General features: G+C 47.0%; 1 protein-coding gene across 2 annotated transcripts in view; it reads right to left on the reverse strand.

Moving 5' to 3' along the window:
- opcml (opioid binding protein/cell adhesion molecule-like) overlaps positions 1 to 14,625 on the reverse strand; it is a 400,654-nt gene that overhangs the window by 281,314 nt on the left and 104,715 nt on the right. The window contains exon 2 of one of the 2 annotated variants that reach the window (XM_056284683.1): positions 12,481 to 12,556. In XM_056284683.1, the coding sequence (XP_056140658.1) occupies positions 12,481 to 12,556 (76 nt within the window). Of the gene's footprint in view, positions 1 to 12,480; positions 12,639 to 14,625 lie in introns of those variants that run through there. The other variant, XM_056284684.1, reaches the window with a different exon arrangement.

Consider the following 14,625-nt stretch of genomic DNA (forward strand, 5'->3'; position numbering starts at 1 on the left):
AAATTTAAAATGCATAGATGGTTTCTGACTGTGGCCTGGAACGTGTGGGTGAGTGAGTGATTCATGCAGCCCGAGACCTCCAGCTCCGGGTTCGGAGAGCAAGTAGCGAGTTAAAATAAGCGCCAGAGCGGTTGCTTTTCTCACAGGGTTAGGTTAATACACTGTTTAACTTGATATATTTCCACAAATACAGTTAATATACGAGTTGCACAGCAGTGACATGCTGTCTCGCCTCATCATCGCAGTTCGCACCAGCTCAGAGGAGGGGCGAGTAAGTGAAAGAGTTAATGGAGATGAGGAATTCTCACTCCCCACTTAGTAAAAAGAGTCATTCATTTTAAATGACTCGCACATCACAGCAATAGGATGGCAAAAGATAAGCAAAGGTCCTGCACACTGGGTTTCCTTCCTTTATAAGGTCACATATATGAAGCTGCGTCCGTTCTCTAGATGTAAAAGTGATGACTTTTATCCAGAATCGTCTTATAAATGACACTGCACTTGCTGAAACAGAACATTTCATGATCAGAAAAGTGTACAAAACACCCGGGTGGTGTGGCGGTCTACTCCGTTGCCCACCGACAGGAGGATCACCGGATCAAATCCCCGTGTTACCTCCGGCTTGGTCGGGCGTCCTACAGACACAATTGGCCGTGTCTGTGGGTGGGAAGCCGGATGTGGGTATGTGCCCTGGTCGCTACACTAGCGCCTCCTCTGGTCGGTCAGGGTGCCTGTTTGGGGGCGAGGGGAGCTGGCGGGGGATAGCGTGATCCTCCCACGTGCTACATCCCCCTGGTGAAACTCCTCACTGTTGGGTGAGAAGAAGCGGCTGGTGACTCCACATGTATGGGAGGAGACATGTGGTAGTCTGCAGCCCTCCCCAGATCGGCAGAGGGGGTGGAGCAGAGACCGGGACGGCTCGGAAGAGTGGGGTAATTGGCTGGATACAATTGGGGAGAAAAAGGGGGGGGGGTCAAAAAAAGAAAGAAAAGCTTACAGAAGGGGACAGTGCAGTGTCTGATAAAGTGTCTCGGTGTCTCATAAAACGAGTGAACCCACTTGTAATCCTTGGTGCAGATTTCAGAGTTGCAGGGATGAAGGAGGGGGGTTTCCCCCCACCCCCAAAAAAATTGCACAAATTTTTATTTTCCCTTCAGGTAAAATAAATTATCTTGGACATGAGTGGAATGGCCAGGTATAGCTGGAAGAGGATGGCGAGAACAATGATTAAAATATGCCAAGTTCAATGCCCCATTTACACGGTGTCTGTCCCTCATGTAAAACATACTGGACGGCCGTGCACAGTGCAGTGTCCTAGATGGGGATGAGGGAGCACTTCAGCAACCTCCGCCTGATGTATTTGATGTGAATGGACTTGCGTTGACCTCGGTAACCTTGTTTTTGTTTGCTGTTCCTTCACTATTATTTCTCTGTGGTTAAATGACAATGATTCGAACCCCGGCCAACAACCGGATCGTTGTTTCTTCCCATTTCTTTCTCCCTATTCAAGAGTTTTTTAGGGAGTTGTTCCCTATCCGATGTGAGGGTCTAAGGACAGGATGTTGTGTTGCTGTAAAGTCCCTTGAGGCACATTTGTAACATTGGGCTATACAAATAAAACTGCTTTAAACAAAAAGACAGTTACTGATTGCTGCAGTTGCAGCGGTCAGAATAAAGTGACGAGCACCACTGGCAGTTTGAAACCTGATAAATCCATTTCCTGTTTGCAATGACTTTATTTATTTCAACTAGCATTCTTTACATTTATGATAGGACTGAACAAAACATCGTTTCAGAATCAGCACCGCACTACAAACACACACGTGCAAGAGTCATATTGCAAAGGACGCAATGGCAAATTGGGTCCAGCACCACGTTAGGCTGAAAGTCTGTTTGCTTGACAGAAAAAAGACATCTAGCAAGGTCTGCTTTCCTATGACTCCTCAGAAAACACTCAAACACATCTGAAAAGCCATATAATTTAGCCTGATTTCACGACTTCTTGGAAAACTGGCTCATTTCCACTCTAAAATCACCGTACGCTTCAGTAGAGAGAAATTATTTGCAAATGGAGCTTTGAAAGTTACAAGCTGCATAAATCTGGTGAGGTTGTGTAGCTCCAATATAGTCTCTAATATCACACAATACATACCACACAAAAGAAATCGCAACACTGATCCCCCCCCCCGCTATTGTTCATCCCTACGTTAAGAGCGCTCTCACATCTAATAGAAATGTAAGTTCATGCCCACTTAAACACGCTACCCTTCAGAACTTCAGATGTCACACAATGTGTGCGACACGCACACATAGAAGCCCAGCCATTGACAGGCATCACTTGTGTAGGTTCTTCATCATCTAAATGTAGCTCATCTATTCTCAAACCTCACCAATTCAATGACAGCCTTGTGTTTGTGTGTATTAACGAGTGTGTGTGTGTGTGGGGGGGGGGGTTGTTTGTATGTGGGTGTGTGTTCAAGAGACAGGAAGAAAGCCAGGATTAACTAATACAGTATTGCAGTGTGAGTGTGTGTGTGTGTGTGTGTGTGTTTATGGCTCACATATTACTGCTGTTCCCAGCCAATGTTTTCCACCCACAAGTTATCGGGGAAGGTATATTGGTGGCAATTCATTTTTGTTAATGGGTGGTTGTAAGATTCCTTTTCATTGTTGCTTGTCACCTTAGCTAAAGGCATATATCTGCTTTTAGACGTGGGTTCCTGGTGCAAATCACTGGAAGCTGAGTAGGTGTTATGACATATTCTCCACTGCCTCAATGAGACTTAAGGTTTTGCTAATTTCCTGACAAAGTTGCAGGTTGGTTTGGTTTTCACAGGACGGCTTGGAAACAAAGCAAGAGAGGCAAGATGGAGATGGTTTGGACATGTGTGGAGGAGAGATGCTGGGTATATTGGGAGGAGGATGCTGAATATGGAGCTGCCAGGGAAGAGGAGAAGAGGAAGGCCAAAGAGGAGGTTTATGGAGGTGGTGAGAGAGGACATGCAGGTGGCTGGTGTGACAGAGGAAGATGCAGAGGACAGGAAGAGATGGAAACGGATGATCTACTGTGGCGCCCCCTAACGGGAGCAGCCAAAAGTAGTAATAGGAGTAGGAGTAGTAGTGGTAATAGTAGTTGTAGTAGTGGTGGTAGTAGTAGTAATAGTAGTAGTGGTAGTAGTAGTAGTAATAATAGTAGTAGGAGTAGTAGTAGTACTAGTAGTCTTATAATTGGCATCTGCATTGATATTTGGTTCTCCACCCGTCTAAATCTCCCTCCTCTTCATCCTGCCAGCTAACCGCCTTCCCCCTGTCCCTAACCCCCCCCACTCCAACCCCCTCCCCCAAATGCTCAGAATCATCTGAAATGCTGAGAAAAGTGGTTTTTAGCCATTTTTAGAAAATTAATGTTTTGCATAATTATTATAATTATATTTTAATTTTCTGCTATTTTTCTGGTCCTCTCTGGAACAATACCTACCACCTCCAAAAAAAATAGGATCATAAGTGCATTTTTGCAAAAATGCATTTATTTTGCATAATGCCAAAACATTTCTAAGTCCCAGAAATTTTTTTATATAGGTGAAAAAATCAAAGATGCTCAGAATCATATGAAATGCAGAGAAAAGTGGTTTTTAGCCATTTCTAGAAAAATGCATATTTTGCATATTTATGCATAATTATGCATAATTTTAATTTTCTGGGATTTCCCCTTACTCTCTGGAACAATACCTACCACCTCCAAAAAGAATTAGGATCATAAATGCTTTAGTTTTCGGTCCCGCTATCTACACTAACTAACTAACACACACACACACACACACACACTAACACCACACACACACATTACGAAAATATATGAGTAGATTTTAGTTTGCACTTCATGGCCTTTCCTGAAAAGCCCACATTAATGTTTTACCACGGTAACGTCAGATAGCGATAAATGAGTCCAATCATATTTGTCTCCATGAACTCACCCAAAGGTGTCTTCTCCTCATTTCTTTCATTTAGTGTGTTGGGTTAAAGTAAAACAGCAGAGGATTTTTTCTTTTAAAGTCGCTGCGTTTCACCAGCCACTCGTTCTTCATCAAAAACTGTGGGACACTTTCAACTGAACCCCTCGTATTACTTCAACACCTCCATCAACACCTCCATCGACACAACCTCAGCAAACTGTTTTAGTGTCCTGCTCGACCAATCAGTGTATTAATGTGTGTTTTGGCAGAAAGAAAGAAAAGAAAGAAGAAGAAAAGAAAAGAGAGAGAGAGCAGGGCAGAGTGAAAGAAAGTAAGAGAGAGTGATAGAGCGCAAGAGAAAGTGAGAGTGAGAGTGATAGAAAGCGAGAGAGAGAGCAAGAGAAAGTGATAGAGTGAGAGTGATAGAAAGTGAGAGAGGGAGCAAGAGAAAGTGAGAGAGTGAGAGTGATAGAAAGTGAGAGAGGGAGCAAGAGAAAGTGATAGAGTGAGAGTGACAGAAAGTGAGAGAGAGCGCAAGAGAAAGTGATAGAGTGAGAGTGACAGAAAGTGATAGAGTGAGAGTGATAGAAAGTGAGAGAGAGGGAGCAAGAGAAAGTGATAGAGTGAGAGTGACAGAAAGTGATAGAGTGAGAGTGATAGAAAGTGAGAGAGAGCGCAAGAGAAAGTGATAGAGTGAGAGTGATAGAAAGTGAGAGAGAGAGCAAGAGAAAGTGAGAGTGACAGAAAGTGAGAGAGAGAGCAAGATTAAGTGATAGAGTGAGTGATAGAAAGTGAGAGAGAGAGAGCAAGAGAAAGTGATAGAGTGAGAGAAAGTGAGAGAGAGAGCAAGAGAAAGTGAGAGTGATAGAAAGTGAGAGAGAGAGCAAGAGAAAGTGAGAGAGTGAGAGTGACAGAAAGTGAGAAAGAGAGCAAGAGAAAGTGATAGAGTGAGAGTGACAGAAAGTGAGAGAGAGAGAGCAAGATAAAGTGAGTGATAGAAAGTGAGAGAGAGAGCAAGAGAAAGTGATAGAGTGAGAGTGATAGAAAGTGAGAGAGAGCAAGAGAAAGTGACAGAGTGAGAGTGACAGAAAGTGAGAGAGAGAGCAAGAGAAAGTGATAGAGTGAGAGTGATAGAAAGTGAGAGAGAGAGAGAGCAAGAGAAAGTGATAGAGTGAGAGTGATAGAAAGTGAGAGAGAGAGAGAGCAAGAGAAAGTGATAGAGTGAGAGTGACAGAAAGTGATAGAGTGAGAGTGATAGAAAGTGAGAGAGAGCGCAAGAGAAAGTGATAGAGTGAGAGTGATAGAAAGTGAGAGAGAGCAAGAGAAAGTGACAGAGTGAGAGTGACAGAAAGTGAGAGAGAGAGCAAGAGAAAGTGATAGAGTGAGAGTGATAGAAAGTGAGAGAGAGAGAGAGAGCAAGAGAAAGTGATAGAGTGAGAGTGATAGAAAGTGAGAGAGAGAGAGAGCAAGAGAAAGTGATAGAGTGAGAGTGACAGAAAGTGATAGAGTGAGAGTGATAGAAAGTGAGAGAGAGCGCAAGAGAAAGTGATAGAGTGAGAGTGATAGAAAGTGAGAGAGAGAGCAAGAGAAAGTGAGAGTGACAGAAAGTGAGAGAGAGGGAGCAAGAGAAAGTGATAGAGTGAGAGTGACAGAAAGTGATAGAGTGAGAGTGATAGAAAGTGAGAGAGAGCGCAAGAGAAAGTGATAGAGTGAGAGTGATAGAAAGTGAGAGAGAGAGCAAGAGAAAGTGAGAGTGACAGAAAGTGAGAGAGAGAGCAAGATTAAGTGATAGAGGGAGTGATAGAAAGTGAGAGAGAGAGAGCAAGAGAAAGTGATAGAGTGAGAGAAAGTGAGAGAGAGAGCAAGAGAAAGTGAGAGTGATAGAAAGTGAGAGAGAGAGCAAGTGAGAGAGAGAGCAAGAGAAAGTGAGAGTGATAGAAAGTGAGAGAGAGAGCAAGAGAAAGTGAGAGAGTGAGAGTGACAGAAAGTGAGAAAGAGAGCAAGAGAAAGTGATAGAGTGAGAGTGACAGAAAGTGAGAGAGAGAGAGCAAGATAAAGTGAGTGATAGAAAGTGAGAGAGAGAGCAAGAGAAAGTGATAGAGTGAGAGTGATAGAAAGTGAGAGAGAGCAAGAGAAAGTGACAGAGTGAGAGTGACAGAAAGTGAGAGAGAGAGCAAGAGAAAGTGAGAGTGAGAGTGACAGAAAGTGAGAGAGAGAGCAAGAGAAAGTGAGAGTGAGAGTGATAGAAAGTGAGAGAGAGAGAGAGCAAGAGAAAGTGATAGAGTGAGAGTGATAGAAAGTGAGAGAGAGAGAGAGAGCAAGAGAAAGTGACAGAGTGAGAGAAAGTGATACAGAGACATCGACAGAGAGCAAGAGAGAGAGTGGGTGACAGAGAGAGAAAGTGATAGAGGGAGAGTGATAGAAAGTGAGAGAGAGAGCAAGAGAAAGTGATAGAGTGAGAGAAAGTGATACAGAGACATCGACAGAGAGCAAGAGAGAGAGCGACAGAGAGAGTGAGAGAGTGGGTGACAGAGAGAGAAAGTGATAGAGGGAGAGAGCGACAGAGAGCAAGAGAGAGAGCGACAGAGAGAGTGAGAGAGTGGGTGACAGAGAGAGAAAGTGATAGAGGGAGAGAGCGACAGAGAGCAAGAGAGAGTGGGTGACAGAGAGAGAAAGTGATAGAGGGAGAGTGATAGAAAGTGAGAGAGACAGCAAGAGAAAGTGATAGAGTGAGAGAAAGTGATACAGAGACATCGACAGAGAGAGTGAGAGAGTGGGTGACAGAGAGAGAAAGTGATACAGAGACATCGACAGAGAGAGTGAGAGAGTGGGTGACAGAGAGAGAAAGTGATAGAGGGAGAGAGCGACAGAGAGCAAGAGAGTGAGTGACAGAGAGAGTGAGTGACAGAGAGAGAGAAAGTGATAGAGGGAGAGAAAGGGAGAGAGAGAGCACGACAGAAAGTGAGAGAGAGAGCAAGAGAGAGGGGGAGAGAGTGGAATAAATATCATCACAGTTATGTTAAATTTGGTAAATTCACTGTCACAGAGTTTTATCAGAGAAAGGAAAACTGCAACGGAGAAGTGAAGCATTCCTCGCCACGCGGGAGACGCTAACAGCTAATGAGACGGAGAAGGAGGATGTACACTGCAACCTGATGTACCAAGAAATGTGTCTTTAGGCTACACAACAAGTTCAAGCAAAATCATGTATGTGATTTCTGACACCCACTCCCAACTTCTTAGATCTTCAAAAATAAATGAAGTTCACCGTACACATGACAGCTATAATGGAGCCATATATATCCACATCAACACAAGTTCACACTACAACACTCTCGTTTTGCTTGGGGGAATCAGCGCCATTCCTTAAAGTGAGGAAACACAAACGGTTTTATGGCGCACAACTCAGAAATGTTTGGCATAAGAAATCAGGTATCCTAGTTTTTTAGCACATCGACTATGACCGTGCTCGTCTTCACAGCGGATCTCGTCACTTAACATTCACAAGGACATGCTGCCTGGTGTCTCCGCCTGAACGGCGTTTCCATAGGAAACATGACTAATTTTTTTGGTATTTTTCCCAAAGACTGTTGTCTATTTCATTATGACTTTTGGAAATCTTTGGTAAAGCGTCAAGGGTTAGGTGAGATTTTATTCAGCTAATACACCCAGCTAATCAGGGTGTGAACTACAGGGGAGCCAGGGGGAGCTTGGCTCCGCTTAGCTAATAAGACACGAGCTCCCCTGAAAACATCTACTACTACTACTACTACTACTACTACTACTACTACTACCACCACTACTACTACCACCACTACTACCACCACCACTACTACTACTACCACCACTACCACCACCACTACTACTACTACTACTACCACTACTACTACTACCACCACCACCACCACTACTACTACTACCACCACCACCACTACTACTACTACTACTACCACCACCACTACTACTACCACCACTACCACTACCACCACCACTACTACCACCACCACCACCACTACTACTACTACCACCACCACCACCACTACTACTACTACTACCACCACTACTACCACCACCACCACCACCACTACTACTACTACTACTACTACCACCACCACTAATACTTTCGGCTGCTCCCGTTAGGGGTCGCCACAGCAGATCATCCCTTTCCATCTCTTCCTGTCCTCTTCATCTTCCTCTGTCACACCAGCCACCACCTCCATAAACCTCCTCTTTGGCCTTCCTCTTCTCCTCTTCCCTGGCAGCTCCATATTCAGCATCCTTCTCCCAGTATACCCAGCATCTCTCCTCCACACATGTCCAAACCATCTCCATCTTGCCTCTCTTGCTTTGTCTCCACACCGTCCAACCTGAGCTGTCCCTCTAATATACTCCTTCCTAATCCTGTCCTTCTTCATCACTCCCAATGAAAATCTTATCATCTTCACCTCTGCCACCTCCAGCTCCGCCTCCTGCCTTTTCATCAGTGCCACTGTCTCCAAACCATATAACATAGATGGTCTTACAACCATCTTGTAAACCTTCCCTTTAACTCTTCTGTCGCAAATCACTCCTGACACTCTTCTCCACCCACTCCACCCTGCCTGCACTCTCTTCTTCACCTCTCTCCTGCACTCCCCGTTACTTTGGACAGTTGACCCCAAGTATTTAAACCCATATGCCTTCGTCACCTCTACTCCTTGCATCCTCACCATTCCACGGTCCTCCCTCTCATTCACACATAGGTATTCCGTCTTGCTCCTGCTGACTCTCATTCCTCTTCTCTCCGGTGCATACCTCCACCTCTCCAGGCTCTCCTCAACCTGTACCCTACTCTCGCTACAGATCACAATGTCGTCCACAGAGACTCCTGCCTGATCTCGTAAGTCAACGAGCTCCCCTGAAAACATGATTGTGAAATTTTGGGCGGTCTCTAAAATACTGAGAATATGCCACTTCTGCCATGCATTTCTATTTTTCTGTATCGTCATCATCATGAATCATGCATACAATTAGGCTATTATTGACGTATGATTCATGCATGAGGGTGATTCGTCACCAATTCACTTTAATAAAGATACTGGCATGCATGCTATTCTTGCCATCGCCATTGAAGCATGGCATTGCAATAACTGACTTTAACTCAAAGATCAGAAAAAAACAGCTTTCTTACTCCCACTCAGTCTGCACGCCAAATCGCCATTATTAATTCCAGTTTTGTAGTCAGCGTACAGATATGTCACGAAGAAAACAATGACGTTTACTCATAAATTTTGGATTAACAAAAAAATCTAAGCTAATTGACTCCGAAGAGTAACCAGAGCCCAGACGCGTCGTCTACTGCAAATGTTAGCTTGACGACAACTGACACTGATGCTACACCTGCTGGGTCTGCGGTCAGTACAAACCCGCCAATGCCCGGGGTGACAACGCAGGGCAAGCCGACGGAAGAAGCTGGAGGTGGGGGCAACAGCTCAACAGAGGAAGAGACCGATGATGATGCTAACCCCACCCGCCCCTCTCTCCCGGCATAAAGCAAGTAGGACTACATGCTTGCAGCTATGAATGTTTCTTTGCAACAAGAGTCACTGTAAGTCCTCTCTTTGAGGCATGCACGAGCACTCCTGATTAAAAGAAAAAAGGTGAGCGCCCCCAAAAGTCATGGTATAGTTTGCACACTGCACCTAATGTGACTGTAGCCAATTAGACAGTCCATTAAAATAAATGAATCCGACTTTGGGAGACATACAAATGTGCTAATGAGATGATCACAGTTGCTTATATCATTTATGGCAGGTTAACAGAATAGACCCGCCCTACTCTACTTTACCTTATTTTGATCTCGATGCTTAATTATCATCAGCTGAGAGGGAACTGCTTCAGCGCCGGTAGGGGCGAGGCAAACACAATGCAAATAATAATTAGTACATCAATGCAGAATGATTACACTTGTTTAACCCACTTCAAACTAGACATTTTCCCAAAGGTGTTTTAGTCAATCATATTCATATTCAATCATATTCAATCATTCATCAGAACCATTGTATCGAGATACAAACTTAGCACAAAAAGTAAGGAAATGTGTGTTTGGTAGATTATGTCTTTGTTGTAACGATGCTTCTTGGCAATAAATCTTCTATCAGGCAGCTGACTGTCAGCACCTGGGGTACCAGAAGCTCAACACAAGAGTCAACAGCAGCAGCAAAACAAGCTGTTTGGCATTGGCAGAGAAGATTTGGCAAATGTTCCATGCGCACAACCCACATACTCAGCTCTGCTGCTCATCCCACAAATGCATGTTCCTTACACATGTGGCGCCATTTAAAAAGCAAGTAAACAGGCTTTCCAACGCTATAAGATTTATTGCCAAGAAGCATTGTTACAACAAATACTATATACTCTACCAAACACACATTTCCTTACTTTTTGTGCCAAGTACAGTAGTATATAGGCCTGCTGGCTAACGTCTAGCCAATCATCATCACCAAGCATTCATCATGAAGCTACGACAGGAATTCAATTGCTGATTACTGGGACTGTTACATCATGGACATTTGTCCATGGTACTGGCTTTAATTTTTACTTCGACCTTGGATTTGTTTATGTATTTACAACCCAAACACGCCATTTTCCCCCCTTCTTTTGGGTTATAATCCCCACAGCTGGAAAGGCTCTTCCTACCAGTGCTGTGTTATCTGTGGCAAATTATTTAGGCATTCAAATTTGTCTACATTTTCTTGCTTGAAGGGAAACCTTTTTTGTGAATGATATGCAAGAGGAGGGAGAGCAGAGAATTTTTACTCAACCCGATTTCCAGGTACCGCACACTGAAGTCGACCAAGCATAGCAGAAAAGAACAAAATAGGCTTTTTTATGCTAATGGCAAGGTTTTAGGATATGCTTCACTGTTGCACATCCACCACTTAAAATGACAAGAGTTCATTTGAGCTGGAAAACCCACGAGCTGCACTGTGAACGATCTGGTTGCCTCTCCTTGCACACGAAGTGTGCAGCCAACACAAATAACCAAGATCACGTGCTCTCCCTCTCGCTCCTCCCATGTCTCCTGCTGATGCTCCCAGCTAGCCCCGACCTTCAGCCAGACTGCCTTCACCCACTTTAACTGATTTTGCACCAGGTTTTCAGCCTCCATCTTGGGGCTTAATCCTGAAGACAAAACGACTGTCTGAGTGGCGTCCTCCTTGAGGTGCACGCCACCAAACCCTTCCTGCTGCTCATCCCAACCGACGTTTCTTATTCAAGACAGGAACAAAGACACAAAGAAGAATCAACTGATGGGATCACAAATCAGTTTGCACTTGTTTTCATGCATTGCATGGCACATTCTCAGAACTAAATTAAATTCAAACACTGTAATGGGGGGGGGGGGGTGCCAAGTTCATCCCTATTCTAGTTTGGTCCTTGGCTACTGTAAGACTGCTTAGCCTGACGGCAGTGCATTTGTACACCGTGGTAGCTGAACTGGGCGGGGTGATTGATTGCAGAGAGGGGTTTTGCCTTTTGGTTTAGCTTTGAAATCAATAAGGTTTAATTAGCAATGACGAGTTTAACATCGCCTCTTTAAGGGTGACATTGAAAACTGCAGCAGAAGAGATATTCCCCCCCCAATGCTGCGCGGGGTCGGGCCCCGGGGTAACACACAAGCAGCGTGTGCAGGATGTGCCTCCTTATGTAACTGCTGTCTAGGAGCAAGCAACTTCACCTCCTGTTTGAGCCGCGGCCACATGTCATACCTGATGAAGGAGGGCGCGTGACTGGAGAGCAGCCTCCATGGACTAGCGGGTCTCCCCCTGCTGCCTTGCGTTACCGAGAGGAGTCTGGCTGCTGTTCCTGGTGCAGGTACCACACGCGGCTGCTGGCTTGGATAGGTGATGTCTTGGGAGAAATAGGTCCGTGCACTCGGGAGGAGGCAGATGGGATGTGTGTGTGTGTGTGTGTGTGTGTGTGTGTGTGGTGGGGGGGGGGTGCAGTGCAGTATAGCCCTTCCAAGTCACATCCTTTCATGTTTGTTTAGCTGCACGTCTGATGTCTGACTGACACTGTTTAAAATTAAGACAAGAACTCAGAAATGCATTTATCTCAGACAGGCAAATCAATACGTGCACCCACCCCCCCCCACTCCCCACCCCCCCCACACACACACGCGGGGGGGGGGGGTTTGAGAACCTTCCAGCTCCGAGTCCCCCCACCAGCACCTTAACCGGATCAATAACATTCAAGGGCACCGGCAAGTGGGGCTAAATCCCGAGGTGTGCACGGCGCGCGCTGAAGGGCTAATTAAAGTTGTGTGATTGGAGGGGCTGCTGGTTTGGGAGCTGCCGTGACAACAGCCCACAACTGCCACGCCATGGCACCTGCCCCCCCCCCCTCGCCCCCCCACCATCCCCTTTCATACAAACAACCAAAAACAAACAGGCAGACCAGCTGAAACACGTCTCCGTCCAGAAGCCGCGCGGACGGCGGATATCCGGAGCAGGAGACGCGTCACGAGCGAGGCAGGATGACTTACTTGAGCACGGCGCTGTCTCCTTGTCTGACGGTGATGTTGTCCTTCAGCAGCGAGTCGCCGCTCCTGGCCGGAACTCCTGCAGGTACAAGGAACAACACTTTCAGAGCCAGCACCACAAGGCTTTTCCCGGGCGCCGCGGGACTGCCGCAAAATCCCATTTTCCCGAGTCACTGCGCAACTTCCCGGGAAACTTGGCCGCGCGGTATTCCCGCTGCTGCTCCCGCACAGGAGAGCGTGTGTGTCTTCCCTCCGGGAGGCGCGGCGGTGCGGCGGCCGACCTGACGTCGCCCCACTTCTACTCCTCTAATCCTCCCGCCTCCCTCCTTACCTCCCTCCTCCCTGCCTCCTCCCCGCTGCGCTGGAGGCACAAAGTCTCTGGTCGCCTCGGAGGTGGAGAGGAGCACTTTCTTCTAACCCCGTGTCGCAACAAAACCCCGCTCGTCCGAGTCCGGCAACAAAACCCCGCTCGTCTGAGTCCGGCAGCAAAACCCCGCTCGTCTGAGTCCGCAACAAAACCCCGCTCGTCTGAGTCCGCAACAAAACCCCGCTCGTCTGAGTCCGCAACAAAACCCCGCTCGCCCGAGCCGTCCCGGAGCAGCAGGACTACAGAACAAACGCACTCGGAGGCAGAAAACAGACGCACGCGGTGGGTTTCGCTGAAAACGCGGTCCGCGTGCTCCGCTTCAAACCGGAATCGCCGCGAAATGGACGCTCGCGCGGAGTCGCGTCAAGCCCGAGTGCCGCGCGTGCTCCTCAAACCGGAGGCACGCGCGCTCCATCGAGGGCAACAACGAGGCGAAGCGTCGTCGCGTGGGCGTGTTGCGGCGTGCCGAGCGCACTTCTTCAGACACGCGGTCAGGTGTGATAATCACCCGACCGTGATCTGCCGCGCGTGACGCGTTCCGTACGCGCGCTCCGCACTGCCCTGCCGTGCGCGCGGGGTTTGAACTATCCGAATCTTACTCTCTGCGCACGCGACAACCAACTCTGCTGGCGTGCGCGCGCCAAACCGCGACCGTGTTACCCAGCTGTGCTACACGACTCGTTACGCACCCGCCTGTCCATCACCACCACAACTGTGTACGTGTGTGTGTGTGCGAGAGCGAGAGAGAGCGAGACCTGCTGCCCAGAGAGACGGGTGGACACAGAGCAACACTTCCTGCTACAATGTAGCACATACGGAGACTTCACAACAACGTTCTTCACAACAATTACATGTAAATTCCAAGACTTGGACACACTCTCTGACCAGACCAAAAGGACTTGGACACACTCTCTGACCAGACCAACATGACTTGGACACAGTCTCTGACCAGACCAACATGACTTGGACACACTCTCTGACCAGACCAAAAGGACTTGGACAAACTCTCTGACCAGACCAACATGACTTGGACACACTCTCTGACCAGACCAAAAGGACTTGGACAAACTCTCTGACCAGACCAACATGACTTGGACACACTCTCTGACCAGACCAAAAGGACTTGGACACACTCTCTGACCAGACCAACATGACTTGGACACACTCTCTGACCAGACCAACATGACTTGGACACACTCTCTGACCAGACCGACATGACTTGGACAACCTCTCTGACCAGACCAACATGACTTGGACACACTCTCTGACCAGACCGACTTGACTTGGACACACTCTCTGACCAGACCAAAAGGACTTGGACACACTCTCTGACCAGACCAACATGACTTGGACACACTCTCTGACCAGACCGACTTGACTTGGACACACTCTCTGACCAGACCGAAACGACTTGGACACACTCTCTGACCAGACCAACATGACTTGGAGACACTCTCTGAGCAGACCAACATGACTTGGACACACTCTCAGACCAGACCGAAATGACTTGGACACACTCTCTGAGCAGACCAAAATGACTTGGACACACTCTCTGACCAGACCAACATGACTTGGACACACTCTCTGACCAGACCAACATGACTTGGACACACTCTCTGACCAGACCGACATGACTTGGACACACTCTCTGACCAGACCAACATGACTTGGACACACTCTCTGACCAGACCAAAAGGACTTGGACACACTCTCTGACCAGACCAACATGACTTGGACACACTCTCTGACCAGACCGACTTGACTTGGACACACTCTCTGAC

This window comes from Lampris incognitus, chromosome 8 (assembly GCF_029633865.1).
Source record: "Lampris incognitus isolate fLamInc1 chromosome 8, fLamInc1.hap2, whole genome shotgun sequence".
Taxonomy (NCBI): Eukaryota; Metazoa; Chordata; class Actinopteri; order Lampriformes; family Lampridae; genus Lampris; species Lampris incognitus.